At 37.5% G+C, this 27,958-nt stretch overlaps 1 protein-coding gene and 1 pseudogene across 2 annotated transcripts; one reads left to right on the forward strand and one right to left on the reverse strand.

Annotated features, from left to right (window-relative positions):
- Positions 1 to 2,691: 2,691 nt before the first annotated feature.
- Positions 2,692 to 16,837, reverse strand: engase (endo-beta-N-acetylglucosaminidase). 2 transcript variants are annotated; one of them, XM_051716712.1, is made up of 14 exons: positions 16,621 to 16,837; positions 16,418 to 16,494; positions 16,047 to 16,248; positions 13,575 to 13,723; positions 13,335 to 13,489; positions 12,299 to 12,447; positions 11,980 to 12,151; positions 9,003 to 9,106; positions 8,762 to 8,873; positions 8,186 to 8,370; positions 7,967 to 8,109; positions 5,042 to 5,141; positions 4,831 to 4,942; positions 2,692 to 3,420 (listed from the first exon to the last, which is right to left on the reverse strand). In XM_051716712.1, the coding sequence occupies exons 1-14, from the start codon at positions 16,722 to 16,724 to the stop codon at positions 3,016 to 3,018; spliced, it is 2,169 nt and encodes a 722-aa protein (XP_051572672.1). In that variant the 5' UTR covers positions 16,725 to 16,837; the 3' UTR covers positions 2,692 to 3,015. The 2 variants fall into 2 exon arrangements, with proteins under 2 accessions (XP_051572672.1, XP_051572673.1); XM_051716713.1 differs by lacking the exons at positions 16,418 to 16,494; positions 16,621 to 16,837 and having other exon boundaries at positions 13,575 to 13,712; positions 16,047 to 16,184.
- Positions 16,838 to 23,304: 6,467 nt separating this feature from the next.
- Positions 23,305 to 24,773, forward strand: LOC127451703 (monocarboxylate transporter 4-like; annotated as a pseudogene).
- Positions 24,774 to 27,958: the final 3,185 nt, after the last annotated feature.

Here is a 27,958-nt window from a genome sequence, read left to right on the forward strand (position 1 = left end):
ACTTGAGCTGCTTTTAGAAAAAGCTAACAACAAGCTTTAAAGGAATAGTTCACCCAAATGCCATGCCAGATGTGTATGACTTTCTTTTTTCTGCAGAACATAAATGAAGATTTTTAGAGGAATATTTCAGCTCTGTTGGTCCATACATTGCAAGTGAATGGGTAACAACATTTTGACGCTCCAAAAAGCACACAAAGGCAGAATAAAAGTAATCCATAAGACACCAGTGGTTAAATCCATATCTTCAGAAGTGATATGATAGGTGTGGGTGAGAAACAGATCAATATTTAAGTCCTTTTTTGCAAGAAATTCTTCTCCCTGCCCTGTAGGGGACATATGAAGAATGTGAATCACCAAAAACACAAGAAAGTGAAAGTGAAAATGGAGATTGACTGAGCAGGGTGGAGTATATATAGTAAAAATTGACTAAAATATTGATCTGTTTCTCACCCACACCTATATCACTTCTGAAGACATTGATTTAACCACTGGAGTCTTATGGCTTACGTTTATGCTGACCTATGTGATTTTTGGAGCTCCAGAATATTGGCACCCATTTACTTGCATTTTATGGACCAAAAGACCTGAGAAATTCTTCTAAAAAATCTTCATGTGTTCAGCAGAAGAAAGAAAGTCATACAAAACTGGGATGGTATAAGAGTAAATGATAAGAAAATGTGCATTTTTTCAAGTAGTTCACCCAAAAATGAACATTAATTCATTTACTCACCCTCATTATTTTCCAAACCCATATGATTTTTGTATTTCCGTAGAACAGAAAAGGAGATTTCAGGCAGTATGTTAGCCTTAGTCACCATTCATTTTCATCTTTCCATACCATTAAAGTGAATGGTGACTTGTCTCATTGTCTCATGTTGTCAAGTTTGGAACAAGGTTGAGCAAATGACAATTTTCATTTTTGAGTGACTACCCCTTTAAATGGTAATTTGCCAGAGATTGCATACTATTCATGAATAAATATTACATTTTTAATCAAGAAGTAGGGATATGCAAAACTACCAATTTTCATAACTGACTAATCGGTTGGTTGTTTGAACGACTAGTTAAGGATCTAGTTAAGAATAATAATGTATACGATCAGATGAATTTCAGAGGGATATATGGATGCTAAGTGCAGCAATTCAACATGGTGACAAACGGCTATTCAATAAATAAATAGGCTAAATAACTATAACATCACATTGCACAATACTATTAAAGTAAGAAAAAAGAAGGGCTCCAATACAGAGCGGCACGAAACGTAGATGACCCACTTTAATATATCCATTGTGCTTCAAGGTGATCCTCACTGCGCATACAAAAGTGCAGAAGGATATTATTGCAGGTACACAACTAGTTCACAACATCAAGCAGTTTAAACCTTTTTTTACTGCAACTGTTTATTTAAGCAGTGTCAGACAGAATCAGCAAAAGACTTTAATCTCTCCACAGCACCTCACAAATACTGGAATACAGTATGTGCAAACTCAAAGCGCAAGGCAATTTTGGCCTTATACAATCACAATCTAGTTTCCTTCTTCAAAGCTCATCAATATATATATATGTGTGTATATATATATATATATATATATATATATATATATATATATATATATATATATATATATATATATATATATATATATATATATATATATAAACATTTATCAAAATGACTGATCAAGTGCATAAGGTTTTTAAAATTCAAAAATTTCAGGCAGCTGAGGGTATAACTGTGTAATTTAGATTTTACAGCATTTTAAGTATTCTGCATACACATAGGTTGAAGAATATATGTAATATACTGTACAATTTTAAAAATACTGAACTGAAATATTAAATCATAAATAACTCAAAACCGGTTAAAAAACAACTGTTCAACCAAAAATGAAAAGTCTTTCATTATTTACTTACCCTTATGTCGCTCCAAACTCATATAACATTCTTTATTCCGTGATTCACAAAAGATTAATTTTTAAAAAGTTTTAACGGTGTTTATTTGCCAAGTCATAACGAACATTTGGTCAGGAGATGCGATGAAAAACAATGAGGTTTGATGTTGTTGATGTAGCCACCATATTTGATTTTTACCTTAAGTTCTGTTCATCACACAAGGTGATCGCACTGTTTTTCAACTGTTTTCCTATGTAAACCTTCACTAGATGGAAGTCGCAACAGGTATATTTTTTTTACAGTGTCTTGTGCAGGAGCGCTTTCAGAGGTTGCGCTACAAATGATCATTATCCATCATTTTGATGGAATGGGAAGATTAAAGAACTAAAATCATGGATGACTGATAAGCGCGCGTTTGGAAAAACAGAAAAGTTCTATTCATTAATTTGATCAAGTGAACATTCGGTTTGAGAAGTCAAAAACATTGCATCTATAACAAACTTTACTGTTATTGTTCAATAGAAAAATTAGTATCAATTTGATTTACTTTCTCAGTTATGGACCAATTTTAAAGCACTTTTTTTTTTTTTTTTTTTTTTAGAATTTCCTGCTGTACAATTTTTCTATTGATGTTTTATTTATATAGTGAACAAATATTCTAGGCTTACTATAACACAATGTCTGATAGAAGCTTTTCGTTAACAAAATATTCTGGCTTGGCCTGCATGCCCCGGAGGTTTTTTCCATCTGGCCCACTTGTCGATGAAGTTGAATAGCCCTGCCATACTGCATGAATGCTATCGATTGCTTTTACTGTGGTTTCTTGGTGTTCTTTATGTCCTTTTTTTTTTTTTTAGCTTGACAGACTGAAGTCACTAATAACTTGCATTATGGCAAATAAACTCTGCCAAGACTTTTTAAAAATGTTCCTTCTATGTTCCACAGAAAGAAAAAAAAGAAAGTGATATGGGTTTGGAGTGATATTAGGGGAGGTAATAATGACAGAATTTCCCTTTAAGCACCAACTCATGCCCTATTCCATGGCATATTGAAGAGGAGAGATTATTGTTAATGCATGTCAGTTGTGGAGTTTTAAGGCATTTGAGCAATAGTGTTTAATGTTCATTGGTTCTCTGTGGAGCTCTCACTGTAGCTGAGTGTGCGTCGGCCCCAGTGGACCTCAGGTAGTATGAATCCCTCTCTGGTGACCGGCTCTACCACCAGCTCAATGAGGCCTGGAGCAGCAGGAACTTCCAGCTCCACCACACGGTACAAGCTTGAGTAAGATCTGCCTATTAGGGTCAGGGGTCCAGGGGGAATCCGAGGGTCAGGACCCCGAAGACGCCTCCAGTGTATCCGGAAATGGCGGACAAGCTGGTTGGGATATTGCCAACGTAAGGTGGCATTCAAGAGGACCTTCAATGTTTGTCCATCTCCCTTCAAAGCACCCGTCTGCCACACCACATCATTCACACAGATTCCTTGAACAGACTCCAGGGGGGGTTGAAGACTCTCTGCGTCCAGCAGCTGTGGAAGAAAATATTAGGAGCTGACAATTTAGCCTCTACCGAGTTTATGTTCCCTTTTAATTAGGGTTGGGCGATATATATCGAACATGTATTCGCAATGATTTTATTGCTGATATAAAGTAAGCAACATTGTGAATTAATGCGCTGTTAAATTTGGTCTTTCACCTCCTGAAACCCGAGCGTGACTTCTGTGTGGATTTTCCATTTCCCTTTTTGATTTGTAACTAGTAGCACCTAATAAACATGCAAAAAAACTAGTTTTCCTAAAAATTGATGGAAACATATGTGGACAGCAGGACAAAGTTCTGAAATTTTAAATAATACCAAGCTATAGAAAGTCAGATTGTTTAAATCAAATTGTTTATTATGTTTCCAGGAGTGTTGGTTATTTATGTTTTGAGACGTTACAGACATTACATCAGAACTTAGTATAATTAATTCTGATTCAAAGTAATGGCCAGCATCATCCAATCACTGCCAACCTTGTTAAAATAAAATGTAGCATTATAAATTCTGAATCTATGTACTGATTACCATTGTCCCAAGTCTGCCAAACATGTTGAGTGGTCCAAACATCATCTGCAGCCTGAAACTGAACGTTTGGTTTGGGTTTTAGGAGTGAATGCACTTAGCTAGATAGAGAGCTCTAGGTTGCTCCCTATTTAGTGAGTCACTTAACCTCCAGTGTGCTGTCTGTCTGCACTGGTCTCAGAACAGTTCGAAATGCACCTTACTTTCATCCTAACTCCACATAAAGCCTCTGAAAGCAAAACTGTTCAGCTTTTGGATGAACCCATTTATTCTCAATGTGATAATGCACAGTAAATATAGGATTTCTAAGGAAGAAATGCGCTAAAGTACACATTAGTGTACATTGATAAATCGCTCAAATTTTAAACATGGCATATAGTATGAAACTACAGACTCTAATCTTTTGACTCAAACGGGTTTCAATGTAAAAAACTTAATTAGGTTTCTTACCAGATGTAGTTTTTTTTTTTTATGGTGTTTCTCCCAAAGACAAACTCCGCTGTGGTCGGTGCCATGTTGTTTTGTCACATGACTCGAAAGTTGAGATTTGGAAGGTTTCAATGAATGAGTCAATTTAACAATTTGTTTCATCATCACTCAAAAATGTTCATGGAAGTGTATGCGTAGCACTTTTTTCATTTATTAGAATGTTTTTGTAAAAATATATGTAGGTAAATATTGCTGTTAATTACTATATATTGCTATATTGGTGCATATAAATGAAATAGTCGTTTTCTCAAAATAAACAAATCCTCCTTTGAAGCTATTTCAGAACAGATACATGTACTGAATATCTTCAAAAGGCTGAAAAATGTTTTCGCTATATTGCCCAGCCCTACTGCCAATTAGCCCCTGATTATGTACATGTCTGCCTCACCATCATCTCTCCAATCCTGCAGCTGAAAGAGACATCTTCATCTCCTTCATCACGAGATACACGAATACACACTTCTCGCAATGAGCAGCCAATCGTTTTCAACAGGAAACATCTATGCATGAAAGCACATTGAGTTTGATTACAGAAAGCGGAGGTTGAGAAAAGTATTTCAGAAGTTTGGTATTATTAAAACAGTTTTGTGGAGTCTCACCGGGTAGTCCAGCCATCTAAAGCCCACTGGCCACAACTCTGTGTGAACTTTGCAACCAGCTGGTTATCCTCCGCTAACACTTCTGGAAAGACACTGGTAGCTAAACACACACACAAACACACACCATGTTACGTAAAATATGCTATTACACTTCCCTAAACATCAGGGTAAGCTCTTGACAGGATCTCTAAGGCTCTGTTCACACTGAAGCAAATCCGATTTCGTTTTCAAATCTGATCTTGAAATCGGATCCATTTGTTCAGACATTGCAGTCAATATCCGGTGTATCAACACTGTTTGCTATGGGGGCCTAGGTAGCTCAGCGAGTAAAGACACTGACTACCACCCCTGGAGTCACGAGTTTGAATCCAGAGCGTGCAGAGTGACTCCAGTCAGGTCTCCTAAGCAACCAAATTCGCCCGGTTGCTAGGGAGGGTAGAGTCACATGGGGTAACCTCCTAGTGGTCGCTATAATGTGGTTCTCGCTCTCAATGAGGCACGTGGTGAGTTGTGCGTGGACGCCGCGGAGAATAGCGTGGGCCTCCACACGCGCTATGTCTCCGCGGTAACGCGCTCAACAAGCCACGTGTTAAGATGCGTGGACTGACGGTCTCAGACGCGGAGGCAACTGAGATTCGTCCTTCACCACCCGGACTGAGGCGAGTTGCTACGCCACCACGAGGACTTAGAGTGCATTGGGAATTGGGCATTCCAAATTGGGGAGAAAAAAAATAAAAAAAATAAACATTGTTTGCTATAGTATTGCTAAGCGTCAGTGCGATGCCAAAACACAATTGTAAATGTCACATTTATATTATATACGGGATGTAAAAAAAAAACACACACACACACACACACACGACGTATCGACACTTCTGAACTTTTATTTATATAATCTTTACTGATTGCTGAGTTCATGTTGATTTTGACTGATAGTGTCCCCAAAGAAAGGCAAAAAATATTCTATTTTAATAATACCGGATTACTAGAACACCGGACATTTATGACGAGCAATTACTGATGATCACTGTTGATGAATAATATTTCATATTTGCTATATGACAATGTTTATTTTATAAGTGTTTATATTGTAATTAATACACTGTAAATAATTGTAAGAGTGCATATTTATTCACCTTATCTGTTTGTGTGAGCGCTAGCATTTAAAATTAAGAGCCCCTGAGGAATTTTGTGATTATTTATAGTTAAAAGTCCCGTGTTAGGCACAGAATCTTTTTTATTTCTGGTTATTATTGGGATTTTGTTTGCAAACTGCATAAACTGCATCTGGGATTTCATTCAGTCTAGACTTTTGTACATATAAAATCTTGTTTGTGTTACACATTCAATATATCAATTTTTAAAACTATCGGGCGATTAATCGGTTAGCAGTTTTCTACAAAACCTTAGTTATCATTATTAGCAAATATCGGAAGACCTTTACTATTCATACGCATTGCGTTGTGTCCTGAATGAATAAAAACTACACTTCCTGACCAAAAAAAAAGTTGCATACTCTAATATTTCATTGGACCACCTTTAGCTTTGATTATGGCACGCATTCATCACAGCATTGTTTCAACAGCTTATGCAATGTCACAAAAATTATTTCCATCCAGAGTTGCATTAATTTTTGCCCGAGATCTTGTATTGATGACGGGAGAGTCGAACCAATCCGTAAAATCTTCTCCAGCACATCCCAAAGACTTTAAATGGGGTTAAGGCCAATTCATATGTGAAAATTATTCCTCATGTTCCCTGAACCACTCTTTCACAGTTTGAGCCCGATGAATCATGGCATTGTCATCCTGGAATATGCCTGTGCTGTCAGGGAAGAAAAAATTCATTGATGGGATAACCTGGTCATTCAGTACATTCAGGTAGTCAGCTGACTTCATTTTATTGCTGCATAACGTTGCTGAGCCTAGACCTGAACAACTGAAGCAACCCCAGATCATAACACTGCCTCCAGAGACTTGTACAGTGGGCACTATGCATGACAGGTGCATTGCTTCATGCGCTTCCATTCTTGCACTGAAGTGCCCATCGCTTTGGAATAGGATAAATCTGGACTCATCAGACCACATGACCTTTTTCCATTGCTCTAATCTTTATGCTCCCTACCAAATTGAAGTTGTTTTTTCCCGATTAACCTCAATAACAAGTGGCTTTCTTGTGGCCCCACAGCTGTTTAATCCCAATCCTGTAAATCCTCGTCACATTGTGTGTGTGGAAATGCTCTTACTTTCACTATTAAACATAGCCGTGAGTTCTACTGCCCATTTTTTACGATCGTGATCTCCGATAACGATCATTCAAGATTTTTTTTTCTGACCACATTACTTCCGCGAAGCTGACGGTTCACCATTATCCTTCCAGGTTTTAATAATGCGTTGGACAGTTCTTTACCCAATTCCAGTGATTTCAGCAATCTCCATTGTTGTTTTCTTTGCTTGATGCAGGCCAATAATTAGCCCCTTCTGAAACAGTAAAATCTTTTCCACGACCATGGAATACGTCTTCCGACAATTAAGAAATGAGAAGCTACACATTGCATCAGTTAGGTTTAAAAGAACTGTTGCCAGCTGAAACTTATTAATCACTGCAATAATGATCCAATCATAGGCTCTTAAGGATCTGCTTATTTAAACCCAAACGGCAACTTTTTTTTGGCCAGGCAGTGTCCTTAAAATATGAGCACTCAGACTGAGATACACTGCAAAAAAAACAGATTTTCATCAGATTTCAAACCACATATGGATGTGGTTTGGATCATCGTATTAGTAAACACTGGATTTTTTTTTTTGCTCTTCAGACTACAAAAAACTAAACAGATTTGAGTCTGGTACCCAAATTGTTGCTGCCTGCCTGAGCAAAGCCTAACAAATACTTTCTAATGAACACAGCCAGAGCGATGGTACTCACATGGTATTTCCTCTGTCCCATCAAAAGTGCACAAAGGAACATCTATTGTTTTGAGCTCCAGGGACACTTTCACCCCCACAGGTGGCTTGTAGACAAAAGACACAAAAGTTCTGGCAGCCAAGGGAACATGGAGAGAAAATATCCTACAAAGGGAAAAGAAGGAAGTGTTGGTGACACCTTTCGATACAAGTTCATTTGAACTCTAGTAACCTACGGTACCTTGCACAGACTTCAGGAAGTCCAGATGGAATTATACCCTCCACCATCAGAGAGCTGCCTCCTATCCAAGCCTCCTCTGAGCAGCCACGAGTTTTCAGCCAGCCCCCTTTCTCGATGGTCTCAGAGAGGTACAGAGGCTGGATCTCCTGAGCATTCAGATTGAACCAGCTTCTCTCCATCTCCACCTACACAGTCCAGGTAGTCAGAAATTACACTCAACATTCTTGCCCATCTGCACCACACATGTGAAGCAAGGGCAAGTCACAATGTGTCTAAAAAAGAAGAGAGTTCAATTTATTTTTTACCATATGCCAGATGTCATTTCAAAGTATGTAATAACCAAGAATGCTTTGATTTGAATGTCAAGACCTGATTCTGCTGGGAAGGCTGCCTTTCTTGAGAAGACTAGAAAACTTCATATTTCATTGAGCATAATACATTTATAGCTATTTGAGATGAAGTCTTGTGGACTCCAGATGTGGATCTCAGACTTTTCGTCATTGACACCACATAAGGAAGGAATGCATTTAAATTGAATTTTAGCAAGATTGTGATTCTGTGTTTGGTATACAGAACCTGTCCTTTCCAATAGAGGCTTTTTCCAAAGCCCTGACAGAATGAGGAAATGAATGGAAGACTGGAGGACGGACGGTGGATATAAAGGTAATCCGACAGCAAACTCCAAAATCTGAGAAGAGATGTGAGATAATTGTGATAAAGGTGATCATGATGTTTGGATCTGCATGTGCATATTTGCTACTGCAAAACAGTCAGCAGACCAAGTGATCAGTTGGTAACTACGTTCTAAAGAACATACTTTTCCTGGTTTTGGCGAAAATCTGCCTTTTCGTGGCATTCGTACACCCAACCAGGAGCAAAGATAGCAGTTGAAAGTTCATACTTGCGAATCAGCTCCAGAGCCTAATAAGAAAACATCAACAGGGGAACGAGTTGAGAATGTCCAATTTGCTAAAATGACACATGTTTACTCTACTTAAAGGGATAGCTCACCCAAAAATGAAAATTCTCTCATCATTCACTCACCCCATGCCATCCCAGATGTGTGACTTACTTTCTTCTGCTGAACACAATTTTTAGAGAATTTTTCAGCTCTGTAAGTCCATACAATGCAAGTGAATGGTGAACAGAATTATGAAGGTCCAAAAATCACATAAAGGCAGCATAAAAGTCATCCATAAGACTCCAGTGGTTAAATCCATGTCTTCAGAAGCGATGTGATAAGTGTGGGTGAGAAACAGATCAATATTTAAAGTCCTTTTTTACTATAAATATTCACTTTCACATTCTTCTTATGCTTTTTGGCAATTCGCATTCTCCATGCATATGGCCACCTACTAGATGGAGCTGGTCAAAGGTGGAGATTTATAGAAAAAAAGTACTTAAATATTGATCTGTTTCTCAGCCACACCTATTATATTGCTTCTAAAGACATAGATTTAACCACTGGAGTCGTATGGATTGCTTTTACGCTGCCTTTATGTGCTTTTGGAGCTTCAAAGTTCTGGCCACCATTCACTTGTATTGTATGGACCTACAGAGCTGAGATATTCCTCTAAAAATATTCATTTGTATTCTGCAAAAGAAAGAAAACCATGTTTCCGGAATGGCATGAGGGGGAGTAAATGATGAGAGAATTTCCATTTTTGGGTGAACTATTCCTTTAAAAGTACAGAGATATTATGCGTGTACAACCAATAAAATGAAACAAAGTTAAACAGTATGACTTTTCCAAGACCTTTCCAGGTGCTTCTGGATATGGATTTTTAAGAATCATTTTGATTCACTAATGAATCATTCAGACTGAAATTGTGAACCATTTAGACCTAGTATTCAATATAAAGAGTGGACTAAAATAAACGATTTGCAGATTTATAAAATTAGTGTCGAAGTTAACGCTTTAATAGCACGTTAACACAAAATTCGTTTAACACCACAATTTATTTTAACAGCATTAATGCATAATATGACCCACTGAATAAACCGCAGTTCATGAGAAGCGAGTCAATTCACACAAACGCCACATGCATTGACCGTAGGGAAAACATTATTCCGAGACCTGTGCCAAGCATTTTATCAGTGAATCATAGCAGTAGAACATGCCCGCAAAGCACAGATAGAGCTCGTAACTTTGAAACATGAATGCTGCGGCAAAACATCTGCCATTTGATTACCTGCCTTGCACTGCGCACAGCAATAACTTAGAATTCTGCTCTTAAGATCATGTTTGTGCTTAGATTAAACGCAAGTAGTATAATTAAGAGAAATGGTGTGCTAGTGCATTCTTTTTTTCTTTTAGTACACTGACATAGGCTAATGATTGATGTGTCATTAAACCAGATACTCTCCTTCGAAATCCAACACAAGTGGTCAAAAACAACAACAAAAAAAAGGAAAAAAAATTAAATCAAAAATTATATATATATATATATATATATAATACGGCCAGTTATCGCTAACGGTGATGTGTCTCGATTGTCCACTTCTAATTGGATCACCCAAAATGCATCTACTTATGCTTGTTTACATGTTATCATGAATAAACTCTCCCGTTGACATGTGTGTGAGTTTATGAATGAATTTCGGGATCTACTCACCTGTCAATCAACCGATGTGCTAAAGCAAGAGTTTTAAATCATATGCCTGACGTCCTTCTCCAGAAGACAGCAACGCAAGACTGTTCTGATGCGATTCTAAAGGTAAATTGCTTTTGAACTGCTTTTGCCAGTGTGAGGGATACAACTTCGTAAACTGACAGGAAAGTTAAACTTCTGTGGCAGCGCAGATCATTTTTGAATATGTCAGACACTGGTACGTTTTAACGGTGAAAAAAAACAGTAATTTCCGGATAACGGACACCCTGTTGCTGTCTTCAAGATTCTGACACAGTGCTTCTGTTTGATAGTGCGCTAGCCCATGCAGAAGATGGAGACATTGCTGGAACCCTGCAGTTAATCTACACTGTCGTTAACCCATTTAATCCCACTGGTTACAATTGTGACCGGGGTCTAAAAGGAGTTGAAGATGTATTTTGCACAGAGCTGTCAATTGTAAATGACAGTGTAGACTTTTTTTTTGCATAAGTGGTGCAAACAGTCACATGACCATAGCTATTTAATTCCACTGTGGTCCTGGAAAGATTATTTCTGTCAAAACTCCATAAAAAGAAGTGAATAAATCCTGACATAATACACTTGATTTTGTACATAATTTGAATGATCCATGAGCCATGATCATTTTCTGTTGTTCAACTCTGTTGGTGGGGTAGGTTTTGTGTGGATGACTGAAAAATACATCTGGATGAAACATATTTTGTCCACTCATGTTTATAAAGATATTGCAATTAATCGTGATTAACTACAACAAATTATGCGATTAATCACGATCAAATATTTTAATCGTTTGACAGCCCTAGATAAAATAGATAATTCGTTACACACCTAATGCGTGGCTTTGACGTATAAACTTCCCAGAAGGACTTGAACGCATCATAACTATGGCTTGCGAGCAAGTTTTACTCAAGAGCATTATCTAGCCAGTGAGATGTTTTTAAACCAGATGAAAACTAGACAAATGTTCACTATATGAAAATATTCACTATGACTTTAATCTAATTTCTATGACTTTAAAGATTTTATCAATTTACATTACTTTCCAGGCATGGAAATCACAAATTTAAACTCCCTGATTTTTTCAGGTTTTCCATGACTGAGGGAACCCTGGAAATATGAATCTCTCATAGAACTGTGTTAACTCAAAACTCAAATTTCTCTTACCTTATTGGTCTCAAACTTCCCTCCGATCACCTTCCCTCTTGCAAACACATCAACACCAACATAGATATCAGCCAAGCGGCCCTGAGCGGCAGAGTAGGACTTCATCCACTCCAGGCTCTGCTCTGTCCAGTTGTAGTTTGTGAAAATTCCATCGCATGCATCAAAAAATATTCTGAAAGGACAAGAGAAAGCTGATGGCCAAATTGTGCAAAAGGAGCAAAACCTACAGTATAAATCTGACACATTAGTTTCAGAATCATGACATTAGTTTCACAGACCTGGATCTACCCCTCTAGAACCCCACAAGAGCACCACTTGCCTGTTATCATCATTGAGTTCATTCTGCCAATTCAGTGAGCCGTTCTTCAGAACACTGTCATACCAGATGACCACACTGCCTGGAACACGCTCATGCATCTGGTCTGTGAGGTACCGCAGAAAGGGAGCAGTATTCTTCACTGCAGTTTGCTGAAAAGTGAGTAAAATTTGGGGTAAAGTACAAAAATTTTGGTTTAATTGTACCGTAATGTCCTGCTATAAAGAGATACACATAGTGACCTAACAGTCCTCCATCCAATCAGACAGAGTTGGACACTTAGCCCAGATTTAACTTCACTTATCAGAGCCATATTTGAACAATACCAAATTTTAAAGATATTTTTTTATAAGTGAAAACTTAAACTTCTTTGCTTAAAAAGTTTTGCTTGTGCTATCTTTAAAATAAATGACACTTGATTTGATATTTTGAGATATTTTGTAATGCAATGAAATTCATACATATCTAAGTGTTAAGGAATTACCCAGGTTCAATACAAGCTCAATCGACAGCATCTGTGGCATAATATTGATTACAACAAAAAATAATTGAAAAAAATAAAAAAAATCAAGGTTACACTGAGACACTTATAATGAAAGTGAATGGGGCCAATTTTTGGAAGGTTTAAAGGCAGAAATGTGAAGCATATAATTTTATAAAAACCACTTACATTAATTCATCTGTTAAAATTCATGTATTAGTTGAACTATACATTTGTTTAAATCATAACTTTTACAGTCATAGGGTTTTAGGGTTCGTTGACATTACATTGTCGACAAAGTTGTAAAATTGGCTATAACTTTACACAGAAAAGGTTAGTAAGGGATTTTATCATACTATAATCATGTTAACACATTTTGTTTACGTCTTGTGTCTATACTTTTAACATTTACGAATTGTCAAAAAAACAAAAACATTTGTGGTAATCAAGACCATGCCACAAATGCTGTCGATTGAGCTTAACATGTATTGAACCTGGAATATTTCTTTAAGTTATCAAATACTTTTTTGGGGGTGGCTGTATGCATTGTTTACTCACACTCAGCACATTTTCTATGTTAATGAGCCACCCGTCAAAGCAATAGCAGTGGGAGATCTGAACCAGCTTATCGGCAGCTGCACGGTAAGTCTCCTCATCTGCAAGGAAGGTCTCACATATCTTTTCTCCATCTGTCCACTCTGTGATTAATGTACCTTAGAGGGGAATAGGATTACATCAATAGATCCATTCTGGTTTAACACTAAGCATTTATCAAAGGCAACCCATAAAGGGCCTCACCTATAGAGAGCACTCCATGCTTATGTGCGGCATTAGTCCACACTGCTGGAGGAATGGTTACCATCTGATGACTGAAGTAGTTAAAGATGTCAATGTAGTCCCAATGATAGAAGGCGTATGGCATCTCCACCTCTGCGCCTTGAATGAACCTCAGAAAAAAGGACAGGACCGTAAACAAAATGAAGTTTGCCAACCGCAGCAACCTAAGTAAGGTATGATCTAGCGCAGTGGTTCTCAACTGGTGGGTCACGATCATTTTTTTTTTTTTTTTAAACAGTCCACAGACCTGTTCTGACAGGATCGTGACATGCAGGTAAAAAGCAATAATAAATGCATATAATAAAATACAACTAACCATTTAATCATGAGCCTCTGAAAGCATTTGCTGATGATGGGGGTCAGAGCAACAGGACGCCAGTCATTTAAGCAAGTGGTTTTGAGTTGCTTTGGTACAGGCACAATGGTGGACGTTTTAAAGCATGTGGGGACCACAGACAGGGAGAGGGAAAGGTTGAAAATGTCCATAAAAACACCAGCCAGTTGGTTCGCGCATGCTCTGACGCGGCCCGGAATGCCGTCTGGACCCACGGCTTTACGGATATTCACCCGTCGGAAGGATCGGGTTAAGTCAGCTACAGAGACGGAGAGTGAACTAACCTCTGTAGCTTCAGCCGCGAGAGCTCTCTCCACGAGGGCGGTGTTATTTCCCTCGAAACGAGCATAAAAAGTATTAAGCTCATCCGGAAGAGAGGCAGCGGTGTTCATGGCGGAGTTTTTATTCCCTTTGAAGTCTGTGATGATATTAACTCCCTGCCACATGCTTCTAGAGTTGGTGTAGTTTAGCTTATCAAGTTTTAAAAGTGAAGAGAAAACACTTTCCATATTTTTGTGGTATATGTCAAACTCAACAGTATTTTGCTGCAAATAGGCAGATGTAAATGTGCAAAGGTTGTATGACATGCCCTCATCCTTAAAGCTGAAGTATGTAACTTTTGCAGAGTTAAAATACTTTCTTCTATCCCAGCTTATAATGCAGAGACAACTATTAGTAAGCCATTCATAGGTTAATTTTCTAGAAAACTGTAAACACTGTCTCTGCGGTGCTATAAAAATTCCTGTGTTTGTTTTGAGCGACCCGCTTAGACCCACCCAAACAATGTTACTCAACCAATGGCGTGAGTTGGGGGCAGGACTATCTGACTGTTTGAACAACTGCAGGAGAGGGGGAGTATTCAGTAAGCTGTTTTGAAAACATTGTTTATTTTTACAATTCCGTTCGATGGCGCTAGTTTCTTAGAAATTACATACTTCAGTTTTAAAAGCCATGAACAAAACTACACAAGGTGTAAAATAATATGACCCAGGCTACATTAAATATGGGTTCACTTGCAACAAGGATAAACACAACCATTTATTTTGTGAATCTGTGAATTATTGGCATTAGAGATTAACATTGCTTCATTTAATATTCATAAATACATGTTTTAATTTTAAGAATATTTCTGTTTACTTTGTACAATGCACAAATTTGTTACTGAGTTGGGTCACCACTTGATGTGCAATGTTAAATCTGGGTCCTGAAGCAAAACCAGATAAGAAACCACTGGTTTATATAGAATATCTTAAGAACATGTCATCACATTTACATAATATAATTAAAGGTGCACTCAGTAATTTTTTCCTCTTTAAAAAAGTCCTAAAGACATGAATTGTAATTTTGCAATATATGTAGGAAATCATGAGCACTCACATTAAAATGAAGACTCCAGTCATATCAGTAATCTTATAAAAGCTGTTTTATTCTTCATGGAGAGTGTCCACACATGGAGGCTGCCATTTTACAATCACATGACCAACCAAATAATACTCACTTATGCGGTGTTCCATTTTGAATTGGGTGGGATATTCCTACTTGATATCTCCAATCTCCTACCATAAAGGTATTCCATTCCCAGATGCACAGAAGATGACTTGTAAGGAAACTAAACTGTAATGCTCCCGTTACCTTAGTAGGTATTCGGCTGTCACCAGAGACATCACCTAGCAACTTAGTTGATAAACAATGCTGCAGCGCAAATGATTATCAAAAGAGTGTATAATTTACCATGTTTTCAACACCTGTCTCAGCAAACGTTTGTTAAACAAGCTTTAATATCATGTAATGTAGACACTTTGACTCGTTTATCAAGATTCCGACTTCAAGTGGCATTCCATTGCACTTTTCCTTGTAGGAAGTTGGAAAAGTTGAATGGAATGCAGCATTAATCTCAGTAAACACTCAAAGATTACATTTATTGTGGCTGACTGTGAATAGTGAATTTTTTCTATGGCATCTTTAACTAAAAACTATTAGCTTTGAAAAATGCTGCTTCCATTCAGCCAAGTGTCACTGTAAGTCCAAGATGACATAAACACCAAAATTACAGAGTGCACCTTTAAAAAATTAGACTCAAATCACACTTTGAGTAGTACCTGTCCTCCAGGTAGCCCCCCATCAAGTCATGGGACACCAATGTCCTTCTGGGGCAGCTGGCCAGTGGAGGATACCTGCTAGCCAGAGGCACAGTGGCCACGTTAAAGGGGCTTGCTTCATTTCGTTTCCATGACAACAGCTCATCAAGGGACTTCAGACTGCCACTAATGGGCTCAGTTGTGTCAGGATCATAGTGGCTTCCTGTCAGATCACAGAAATAGTGTCAACCTCCTTCAACCAGTAGTCAATATGTAACTTGGTTGAATCAATATGTTTTATTAAGATAAAACTACAAAATATATCATATACATATCAGTAATATAAATAGGTATAATGTATATATGTAAATATCATATACAGACATCAGTACCTGGTAATGTTGATGGTTTATAAGATATGACTTCATGCACACTTTGATCGCCTGGCTGGTCTAGACAAGACTCAGAGCTGGGCAAATAACCATTGAACATAAATCACATATTATTATAACGCAAATAAAATGTTGCTTTGATTCATATGATGTACAGCTATCGAGAACATGCGTCAATCAAAAGCCACAAATGACAAAGTTACCTGATCTCCTCGATGTTAGGAATCTTACTGTTTGATATTTCCTTCCTTTTTCGTTTTCGGGTAGCCATATGTTCATTTTTCTTCGGTGTAGAACCGCCTTCCATTTATAAAAAGATGAACGGATAGGCACTTAATAGATTTAAACAAAACACAAAAAAAAACTACTTTAGTAATGGGTCAGCTCTCACTCAGGAATAGTGCAGCAGTCAGCTTCCGCCTCGACTCTGATTGGCTGAATGAATGCAGCACGTTCTGAACAGAGAATCTATGTGAACGCTTTGCTGTATATCTCCACTAGAGGGAAGTAGAGCAGACTAGTAAAATGAGAACTGTATGTGTGAAATCAGCGTTTCATTTTATAGATCATCTCTTTCTTTGCCCAAATCGAATATCGGATTAAACCCCCTGTTTTAAACGGTATAATATAGCCTTCTCGTGTTTGACTTACGCCCTCTGGAAAAGTTATACAACCATTGTAAAGAATGCTGCTAAACATTAAGCCATGCAATGCACAGAGAAAAGGTCACCAAGATTTGTCCCTCAGACTCCAGATGATCCACAGATTTCTCTTTTGTCAAGCCAAATCACGTTTAGGGGATTGACACAAAATTTGTAATATTAAACTCAGTAAAGATAATGAAGTAAGACTCAAAGGTAGCTAATTTCAGTATACACACAATAAGCAAGACAACATTACAACTAAGGAGTCTCAGAATCATTTTTGAATAAATTATTTCATGATATTTATTTATAAGCACCTAAACAGCTTGTTTACCCTGTAAATAATGTATGTCCGCATGGGACTGAAAGAAACAAGCACTGCATGAGTGCACAGTCTCCCTTGGAGATGGCCCTTTAAAGCAACACTGTGTTTACATGCAGCCTCAATTGTGGTAGTTCTAGTAGTATGTGAAAAAAACAGCCCAGTGTCCAGGCCGAAAAATATGCACGTAAACCTCAGCTGAATAAGAAGGGAGACTTTTGTCTCCTTCATTGAGGATGTCACCTCCCATATCTATTTGTTTTGTTTAGAATGAAGGTCCATTTATTTGAAGCACAATGATTTTCTTCTGGTTCTCTCTTCTTTCAGTTGTCATGTGGGCTTGCAGTCTGAACTGAGTGCTTTTAACAGACTGGAGAGGCCTGTGGATACTGTGAAAGCCCGTGGAAGTTTTCCCCATTTACACAGTCTGAGCATCAGAAGTTATAAACATTCATTTTGTCTACTTCCTGAATACAAATTATATTTTTGCAAAAATAAAATACATAAAGCTACTACACCCATTATTATTTCCAATCTAATATTTAAATTAGCATTGTTTACACTTTAGAATCCCATGCACACATTGAATATATATAGTAGGTCTGCATGCAAATGTTTCCTTCATTGAGGCAGATCAAGAGAAAGTGTTGAGTCATCACTATCATTTGACATTTCCTGTCTTTCTTTCCCTTATAGGGTCTTATGCTTCCATAACTGGTTATTGAGCGTATTCAGGCTGTGGTTTGTTGAACGGGCATGATACATTTGTAAACATATATATTCAGAAAATATTTACATTTATATTGTGATGGAATATACCCAGATAGTTAACAACAACATATGTACTGAACAGTATTTCAAAGTTTACTCAAGCTTGAAAACTCAGTTGTGACAGCTGCTGTGGATGCATTGGTCAAAATGTTTATATGACCCACATTAGATCTGTTTGGCACCCAGAAAGAGCAGTGGGCTGTGTGTTTGTGAATGTACCACAGCACTGATCAATCAACTGATGCCCTGCAGGATGATTTTAGAGGGCAGTCGGGTGAATCTCAGAATGAACTGCAGTGTTCAAACAATGAAAATATCCAAGCAGTCTGCTATAGAAATCATAAACAGTCCTTTCTGGCTGTGGATATTAGAGAATAATATCTAAGTTTACTGATGACCCATTGAACACTTTGGATTTAATAATCAGGAAGTAAAAGTAATTTCAAGTCAAGTCATTTTTATAAGAATAGCGCTTTTTACAACACAGTTTGTTTTAAAGCAGCTTTACAGGTGTACATTATGTAATGTCTTAAAGTCCTCATTGAGCAGTTCAAATGAAAACGATTGAAAATCATGCTTTAAAAATTATTTGTCTTTAGGCCTCCATTGAGCAAGCCAAAGGTGTCTGTGGCAAGGAACCCAAAACTCCATAAGATGTTGGTTAATGCATAAAAATAACCTTGGGAGAAACCAGGCTCAGCTGGGGGAGCCAGTTCCCATATGGCTATATGGCATGAATATAATGCCAATATTAGTTATCTATGTGTAAAACAAGTCATGTATTATTTGACAGTAAACTGAGTAGATGTTCATTCATTTATCAAAGGGGATAATGGGTTCTGACTGCATAACAGACAGAGTCTGAGGGAAACAAACAACAATGATTTAGGAGTGCCCAAATTGGTTTTGCAAATGACTTTATTAAATATATGAGATGAATCTGCACAGGTTTAAAGGAGTAACGAAATCTTGGCTTTTGCCATAGCTCTTAAAGGTGCACTCAGTGATTCCTGAGAAACACTGCTGATATTCAAACTCAACTGCCAAAACAAACACACCCCTCCCTTTAGTGCTCCATTGGAAGCTCCACCCCCAAATTCATGAATGTGAGACGGTTTTATGCACACCAGTTCCAGACATTCACAACTCTCCTGCTACTAAATCTAACATCACAACAACAGCATATATGGGTTCTGTGAAACATAGCAACATTTATGTTACCCACCTATCGAGAAATAAAAGAGCAACTTCTGCATCCGTCTTCAAACCTTTTACCTCTCGGAGGTCTCTCCACTGCTGAAAAGCCTTGCCGATGTTGATGCGGCTCCTAGCCCTCGATTTATTATAATCCTTCTTTTTTAGTTTATATTCATCTGACCTTTTTCTCTTGGTCTGTTTCTCAGTCATTTGTCCTCCTTGGAGTTTAGAAAGTTTGCATCAGCCAGATTTGCCGTCGCTCTTCTAATGAATTTCCCTCTGGCTCTGCCCCCATCCCCCATCCTGTGCACACGCAAGAACCACCCCCTGTTGCTGATTGGGTGAAGTAGTGTTGTGTGGATTGGTCCGATCCACTTTGTTTTTGTCCCATTTACAGAGCCAGGGCTGTGTACAAATACTAGATTTTTTTTCAGCCCACCCACAGAATGGACAGCTAGCAGACTGTGAGGAGATATTTGCAGAATTTGACAAATAGTGTATTGGATTAGAATTACTGAGTGCACCTTTAAATCTTCTTCATGCTTTCACATCTTCAAACCTGGTGCATCACAAATGCATCACTTATGGAAATACCACTTTCTCTATTATAAAAATGTACCATGGTATTAATATGTTTTTTTTTAGACATGGTCCCTGGAAATTCCACATTCATTTGACATGTAGCTTGGTAAAACCATGGTTTTCTTTTAAGAAATTAGAGAGTACCATAGTAATGCAATGGTACATATTGGTACTTAATTTCCTGATCTGCATCTTTTATATTTATTAATTTAACAGACACACGCTTGGATGAATATGAATCATGATGTGAGCAGCAGACTTTAGGACACAGTCCACAGAGATAAAGCGGCTTTCTCTTTCTCGCTTACAGCGACATGCTGCACGGTGAACAACATTAACATTTAAAAGTGGGAGGGCATCATTTCATAAGTAAATACAATTAACAATTTGTTATTCATATTCTCAAAGCACAATATAGTAATCAGAGGGACTGATGCCACAATGATGTTAATACGCCTCTCACAAGATGACAAATGTTTGCACAAGTTCAGAAGTCACTTTGCCCATGTCGCCCATGACTGTGGTAAAAAAAATAAATTATATTGGATATTCACTAGACATTCGATACTTCCTTTAACATTAATTGGTATGTAATTGCAAAATAGTGGCGGTTCATGCTGTGTCTCGTTCAGATAACACTGTAAATCATAATAACAAAAGTAATTATGATGTTATTTGATAAATGTAATGGTTTTAAGCATCAAAAGTGAAAAACGCAAAACAGCGATCCCGACAAGGGCAATCCAAGTTAGGGAGTGTCTCAAAAGTGTAAAACACACAAATATCCAGTTACGAGATACATTATTCCATGACTGCATTAAAGGTGCAGTATGTAAGATTCAGAAACCCTTGTTATTAATGACACCTGTGGCCATTAAGTGAACTGCAGCCAGCTACCTTTTGCTCGTGCTCCTGCACACACTCCATAGGGACACGAGCATCCACCAAAACAATGACGTAAAGTACAGAGACCGAGACTGAATGTGATTCACCGGCATCATGCTGACAGATGAGGTAGCATAATTAAAATTACACAGTTATGATTGTTTAACTACAAACTTTGAGACTAAACTAAAACAGTAATATCAGCTAACACAGCATACTGATACATACTACCGAACTATACCAGACAGTTTACTGTTGCACTGCATTATGTTGCACTGCTGTATGTTTTGTATGTCATATGTTGTACTACGAATAAGAAACCAGCGTATTTGCTTATCTTGTATACCTGATTTTATTTTTTTTATTTTTTGGATTTTTCCCCTTTTTCTCCCAATTTGGAATGCCCAGTTCCCAATGTGCTTTTAAGTCCTCGTGGTTGTGTAGTGATTTGCCTCAGTCTGGGTGGCAGAGGATGAATCTCAGTTGTGTATGAGATCGTCAACCCACGCATCTTATCACGTATGGAGCCTTCACGCCATCCACCGCGGCAACCACGCTCAACTCACCACACACCCCACTGAGAACGAACCACATTATAGCGACCATGAGGAGGTTACCCCATGTGACTCTACCCTGCCTAGCAACCGGGCCAATTTGGTTGCTTAGGAGACCTGGCTGGAGTCACTCAGCACACCCTGGGATTCGAGCTAGCGAACTCTAGGGGTGGTAGCCAGCATCTTTACCACTGAGCTACCCAGGCCCCCATCTGTATACCTGACTTTTAGTATAAAGAGAAGATCGTTGAAATTATTTGAAAGTTACGAAGCAAGGTAGCTTGCAATTCGTCAGCGTTAGCAGGCAAGATCAAGTTAGCTAAAATTACACAGATCAATCCTTATGGCACTATATTTCACATGCTTTGCAGTTATGTAAGCTTACCTGTCCAATAAGAAGAACGGCAATTCAGGGTCAGTTTTGATCCCCAAAAACAAACGAAGGCCCCTTCAGGAAACAAATGCCCTGCCGATGTTCACTCTAGTTTTCGCTCGACCGCGATCAAGTTCCTGCTTAGCCAGACGGGATTCAGTAGATAAATGTTTTTTTGGCTTACTCTGAGTTTGTGTAGGAGCTGGACATTTGCTGGATTTCATCTCTAAGATAATGTTACCTAGTGTTGCAGTTTGTTGTCGCTGTTGAATAGCGGAAGAGAAGCTATCACTGAGGCAAGACTCTCGGGAGTGCGCATAAATGTGACATCCTTTGGATTTTCCCGGCAAAAGCGACCCGCTCCCTTCGCATGAAAATCAGCCTACAGGCTTTAATAGGCAACCTAGGAAGTTACATATTGCACCTTTAAGAAGTGGTTCTTTTTACATGTGTAATGTTTATGTTGTTAAACACATCACCTGCAATGCATTTACACACACCTGCTACATATCTTACACAGCTTTGATTGTGGAAATATGTTTATTGTATTTTTAATGAATTTTTGACATTTTCAAATCTATATAACTTCTTGGTCATGTGACCTAGTGATGTCAGACCACCTGTAATGCATTCACACACAGCTAATACACATCTTACATGACTTGGATTTTGGTTTAAAATGTGTATTTTTTTATTCATTTTAATTTCTGAAATATTTAAAAAACAACCTCCTTTGACACAGGCCAGAGACTTCAACTTGTGTTACCAGCATGCCTAACTTAATGAATCATGGCAAAGCACTTGCACTTCCCACAAGGCCAAATCTCAGCCTGCTTTGCTGCTATTTAATATGCAGCAATTAACAATTTTAATACATGACCATAACTTGTAGTTTGGATGATGCCTGACATGGTGTTGCCAAGACCCTGCTCTATCCATTGAGCTACAGCACTTACTCCAAATGACCTGGAAGGCTTTCATGACATCTGGATTACTAACACAAAGGACAGTTTACCCACAACTAAAACTTCTGTCATTAATACCATTGTATGCTCATGTGAAACCCTTAATATTGTTCTTGTTTCATGTTACACAAAAGTTACTTACATGCAAGTTCTTTAGCTGAATATTCAAGCAGATGTTTTCCATACAATGAAAGCAGATGCTAGTGGATGTCATGCTCCAAACAGGAAGCAAAAGAGTAACACTCAGTTGTCCTTATAACTTAATAGTTACTAAGTCACTAGTGATAAATAAGTCACTAGTGATAATAGTCACTAAAGCCATATAATACAAACAGTATATACATTTGAGTGAGGAACTGATTAAAATTTAGTTTGTAATTAATTGAAAACCCAATGAAAACAAGTTTCCCTATGTTTAAAACTGTCTCATTCACACGAGTATCAATTGTTCCCTTTCGATTACGGAAATCCAAGTCGTGTATGATGTGTTATAGGTGTTTGTAAATGTATAACAGGTGGTATGACATCATCAGGTCACATGACCAGGAAGTTAAGTGGATTTGAAAATTTCAAAAATTCATAAAAATACACATTATGCTGAATCGATATTTCAGTGAGAAGCATCCTCTTGCTAATGGCCTGGCAGCAGCCAGGAGTCCAGTGGCTCTGTGCTGCCTCTCCCCTCTGGGGCAGGTCCTTCAGTATGAATATGGCTGGAGAGGGGGCTTCCTTATTTTGGGAGGGATGCTGCTGAATGTTTGTGCCTGTGGGGCTTTAATGAGGCCTTTGATCCCACCAAAGAATGCAGAGACTCCTAGAATTGAAAACACTCTGGATGATAAAGACAAAAATAAACCAAAACCTAAGTCTATGTTGCTGGACTTCAGTGTTTTTCCGAGACCGGAGCTTTGTCATTTACACCATTGCTGCCTCCATTATGGTACTTGGTTTGTTTGTGCCGCCAGTGTTTGTGGTGAGCTATGCCAAAGAGCTGGGAAATGAGGACACAAAATCGTCTCTCAGGCTGACCATTCTGGGTTTCGCTGACATTTTTGCATGGCCCACATGTGGCATCATTGCAGGATTAAGGTGGGTTCGTCCACGTTGTGCCTACCTCTTTAGTTTTGCTGTTATATTCAATGGCACTACAGATCTGGTGGGGTCCAAGTCTAATGACTATGCTTCTCTGGTAGTGTTCTGCATCTTCTTTGGCATCTCTTTTGGCATGGTGGGAACCTTGCGGTTTGAGGTCCTCATGGCAGTTGTGGGCACAGAAAAGTTCTCAAGCGTCATTGGTTTAGTTCTCCTGCTCGAAGCCATTGCTGTTTTGGTTGGGCCTCCCTCTGCTGCTAAGTGTTTTATTTATAATTAGTGGTTTATTACTACTGTAATAATCACTTCTATTATTGCTCATACTTGGGGTTAGAGATTTGAACAAACCACTATCCATAAGTATGGTGTGCTATTACTTTTAAGTGATGAGACTTACAATTTTGACTTTGCAGACATTGAAAGGGTGAAAAAATTCCATAGACTTGCATTGAAGGAGGGATCAGAGCCATATCTATGAATGGATATCTATGCTAAGTACATCCTAAAAAACCCAATAGCACATTTTCTACAGTAATAGTAAAAATCTAGTTTAAACAAGCCGGGTTTTCCCAATGTCTCTGTAAACTAGACTTACAATAATCTATTGAGTATCCTTTAAAGCCATTAAAGTCTTTTTTTTTTCTCCACATTTTTTTCTGTCATACCTTGGGCATCTCTTGGACTCCACTAAGAAGTACAGGTTTGTCTTCCTGATGGCTGGGATTGAGATTGTGATGTCTGCACTATTGCTGGCCATTTGTAACTTCTTGTTCATTAAAAAGAAGCCAGAGGCACCAGAGAGTGCAGTGGAGGAGCCACAAAAGGCCAATGGAAACTCAGAAAAACCGAAGGACGTGACTAATCTGAGACCTGAGAGTGTGACAGTGGATCCAAACGAGGTGGAAACATTCCTTAAAGATAAAGATGAGCAGAATAAAAACATCCCCTGTAGTCCAGAAACTGACCTGTGAAGGCCAAAGGTGAAGACTTTTCTCATTTAGAGGAGGTTGGAAAGACACAAAAAAGAGGATTGAAGAGAACAGCAGTATTAATGTGTGCTATTGTGCAGTTGATATACTATTGTGTGTGCTATTTACTGATATCAAAAGAGTTTCCACTTTTCACACATGAAAATGTACACCTTCAATGTAAGTACTTTTGTAAAAGTACATGCATTTCGAAGACGTGGCTATTTATATACACCATTACGTATCGGGAACTCATGCAATATGTAAAATATGCTTTTTTTAAATTTTTTTATTTAGTTGTAAGCAGTGTGTTCCATCGGCTTTAGCAGATGTCTGAAAATGTAATTTTTATTGCGCAAAGATCAATACTGTTACATTCCTTCACTTCTGACAGTTTGGCACCTACTGCCCTATTCCCTCTTATACTGTATTTGTTGGTATATTTAAACTGTCTTAACTCCAAAGGACAGAAATGGGTCAGCAGAATACAGTTAGTTTCTTATGTAAAAGTGGAATATAATTGTATTAGCATTAGTCAGTATTATTTGTACTGTGAATTTATTTCTTATCACTCCGTTTGTACGTTTCTCACGTGTGACTTGATTTAAAATAAATATTCCAGGTTCAATACAAGTTAAGCTCAATCAACAGCATTTGTGCCATACTGTTAATTACCACACACACAAAAAAACTTTTAACTTGCCCCTCATTTATAAAAGCAGTTACAGTTACAGTAAGGCACCTACAATGGAAGTGAATGGGGCCAGTCAATAAACTCTAAAATGCATGTAGTTTCAAAAGTATAGCCACAAGACGTAAACAACATAACATGTTAACGTGATTCTAGTGTGATAAAGTCACTTACTAACTTGTGTAAAGTTATATCCAATACCAGGAGTTTTGTTGTCATGACAACACATTTGTATTGCATATAACTTTACACAGATAACTTTAATTGCCGATTTTAAATCATGTTAAAATGTACAATGTTTACATCCTGTTGCTATACTTCTGAAACTATGTGTATTTTAGCATTTATGGACTGGCCTTATTCACTTTTATTGTAAGTGCCTTAGTGTAACCACAATTTATTTATTTTAAATAAAGGAGAGATTAGTCAAAATAATTTTTTGTGGTAATTAATTATTGTATTGAACAAGGAATACTCCTTTAACTTTTTATGGCTATGCTCAGATTTTGTCATAGCATAGTAACATAGAGAGTAGGCATCTCTGCATTTATGCTTCATTTATATGAAGAGCACTTCCGCAATATTTGCATTATGTTTTTTTTTTTTTTTTTTTTTTTTTTGACAAGAACTCAAACTCAGTTGCTAATTTTCAAATTTGGCTAAATTGCTGCTTTTCATTAGAAAACAATGATCACAGAAAAGCATGCAGGGGTTATCCCATTGATTTACTGTGAAGGGAATGAGGTTTGACAGCACTGCCTGGTGGAAGTGGTTCTAATTTTATACTAGCAGAGAGAACTCTGCTTGTATCATTTGGATTACTTTAAGGACCAACATCTTTTAACTACACACCACCTCAAAGACAAAGATTTCGTCAGTGCAGCAAAGATACGCTTAGACTCTGTAGCCCCAGAATCAGCCACAATGCCTTTCCGCTGTTGAACTAGGAAATGTAGACATACCAAATTCAGATATAGCAGCTATTTATTCTTTCTAGGAAAGAAAAGAAAAAAACCATGCACAAAATGAAACAGACTGTTAAAAATTCTCTGCTTTGTCTGTGCAATGTGCATCTTGTTTTTTTTACATGGTAAGGTAATTTACCTTTCACTTTCAAATGTACTATTGGTTTCAGTTTTCAGATAGGATAATATGATGACTTTATCTCTGTGTATGGAAAACAAATCCAAATGTGTTCAATAAATGTTGACACAATTGTCCCATATTATATTTCACTTATTGTTTCATGAGAAAAACAAGAATTATTGATAAAGGACGAAAATAATTAAGCAAATTATTACTAATTGTGCCCTTGATGAGCAAAATGTATCCTTTTGTGGCCTGCTACGATAAAATTGTATATAATAAAAGTAAAGAAAATACAGGAAAACAATGTGTGGACTCACCTACTCTTGCTAAAGTGTTCGAGTAGCACCATCTATGCTTACTTTGGTAAACAGCAACAGTCAACAGGGGCGTAGATTCTTGGGACGGGAGGTTATACATATATATATATATTTTGTGGTGAAGTATATGTAGTAGAAAATAAGTACTTTCTATATTGCATAATTTAAAGTGAGAATTTGAAAATAAATTCTACATTTGTCCTCAATTCAAACGTAAAAAAATTAATGCTCTTGCTTATAAGGAAATATTATTCATGATTGTTATATTTACAATGCATCATGTATGAATTCTAAAGGAGTTATTTTCACAAGTTAATAAGTAAATTTTACTTAACTTTTCAAAGCTGGTGTTCCCAGCAGGCTTGAATAATTAATAAGCTTGCATTTGATTTGTTGCAAAAGCTGATTTATGCCAATTTTTGCTGATTTTGTTACATTTGGCAACTTTTTGTTTTGTGAAGTCTGAAGTTCATTTTCTATTCGAAAAGACCGGTTCATGATAAAATAAAAAAAATGTAAAAAAAATGTATGCACCAACTGTTCAGGTCTGCGTGCGCAGCTCTGGATCTCATTTCTATCGCCATTAAAGCAAGGTGATGTTGTCTTATAGACTACAAAGATTTCATTAAGGTGATGGTACATGATCAAGTACATAAAAAATAAAAAAAAGCATAGAAATGCCAGTACACATTTAAAAGCATGGATTAATTCAGTGCTACATTGCTTGAGTAAAATGTACAAACAAAAAGCAAGTAGAATTTACTTTTTTTTTTTAAAGTATTGCAAATCAAACTCTAATTGAGAAGTTCTAATTAAAGCCACCAATAATTGTGTGTAGCATTTTCTTAAAAATAAGGTCTGTGAAATTTACTAGCAATTTCTGCATGTAAACTGTTTCCTAGGTTATTATTATTAAGTAAACCCCCCTCCAAATTTTTCTGTCAGCCACACATACATTAGAAAACGATGTTAGGAAACTGATAACAGTTTTCCAACAAAAATTGATTTGTGTGGATGTGGCCTAAAAAGAATGAGATGTTTAGGGTACCGAAATACCAAGGTGTACAGAAAAAAAGAGAAACAAGTAAGAC

Source organism: Myxocyprinus asiaticus, chromosome 14, assembly GCF_019703515.2.
Source record: "Myxocyprinus asiaticus isolate MX2 ecotype Aquarium Trade chromosome 14, UBuf_Myxa_2, whole genome shotgun sequence".
NCBI lineage: Eukaryota > Metazoa > Chordata > Actinopteri > Cypriniformes > Catostomidae > Myxocyprinus > Myxocyprinus asiaticus.

Bases quoted from the DNA above. Each gene is read 5' to 3' on its own strand.
- engase (XM_051716712.1), bottom strand. From the start codon at position 16,724: ATGGAAGGCGGTTCTACACCGAAGAAAAATGAACATATGGCTACCCGA. The intron at 16,495-16,620 runs GTAACTTTGTCA...TTATTTGCCCAG, and splicing joins CCTAACATCGAGGAGATCAG to CTCTGAGTCTTGTCTAGACC. The intron at 8,874-9,002 runs GTATGTTCTTTA...ATCTCTTCTCAG, and splicing joins TTTCGCCAAAACCAGGAAAA to ATTTTGGAGTTTGCTGTCGG.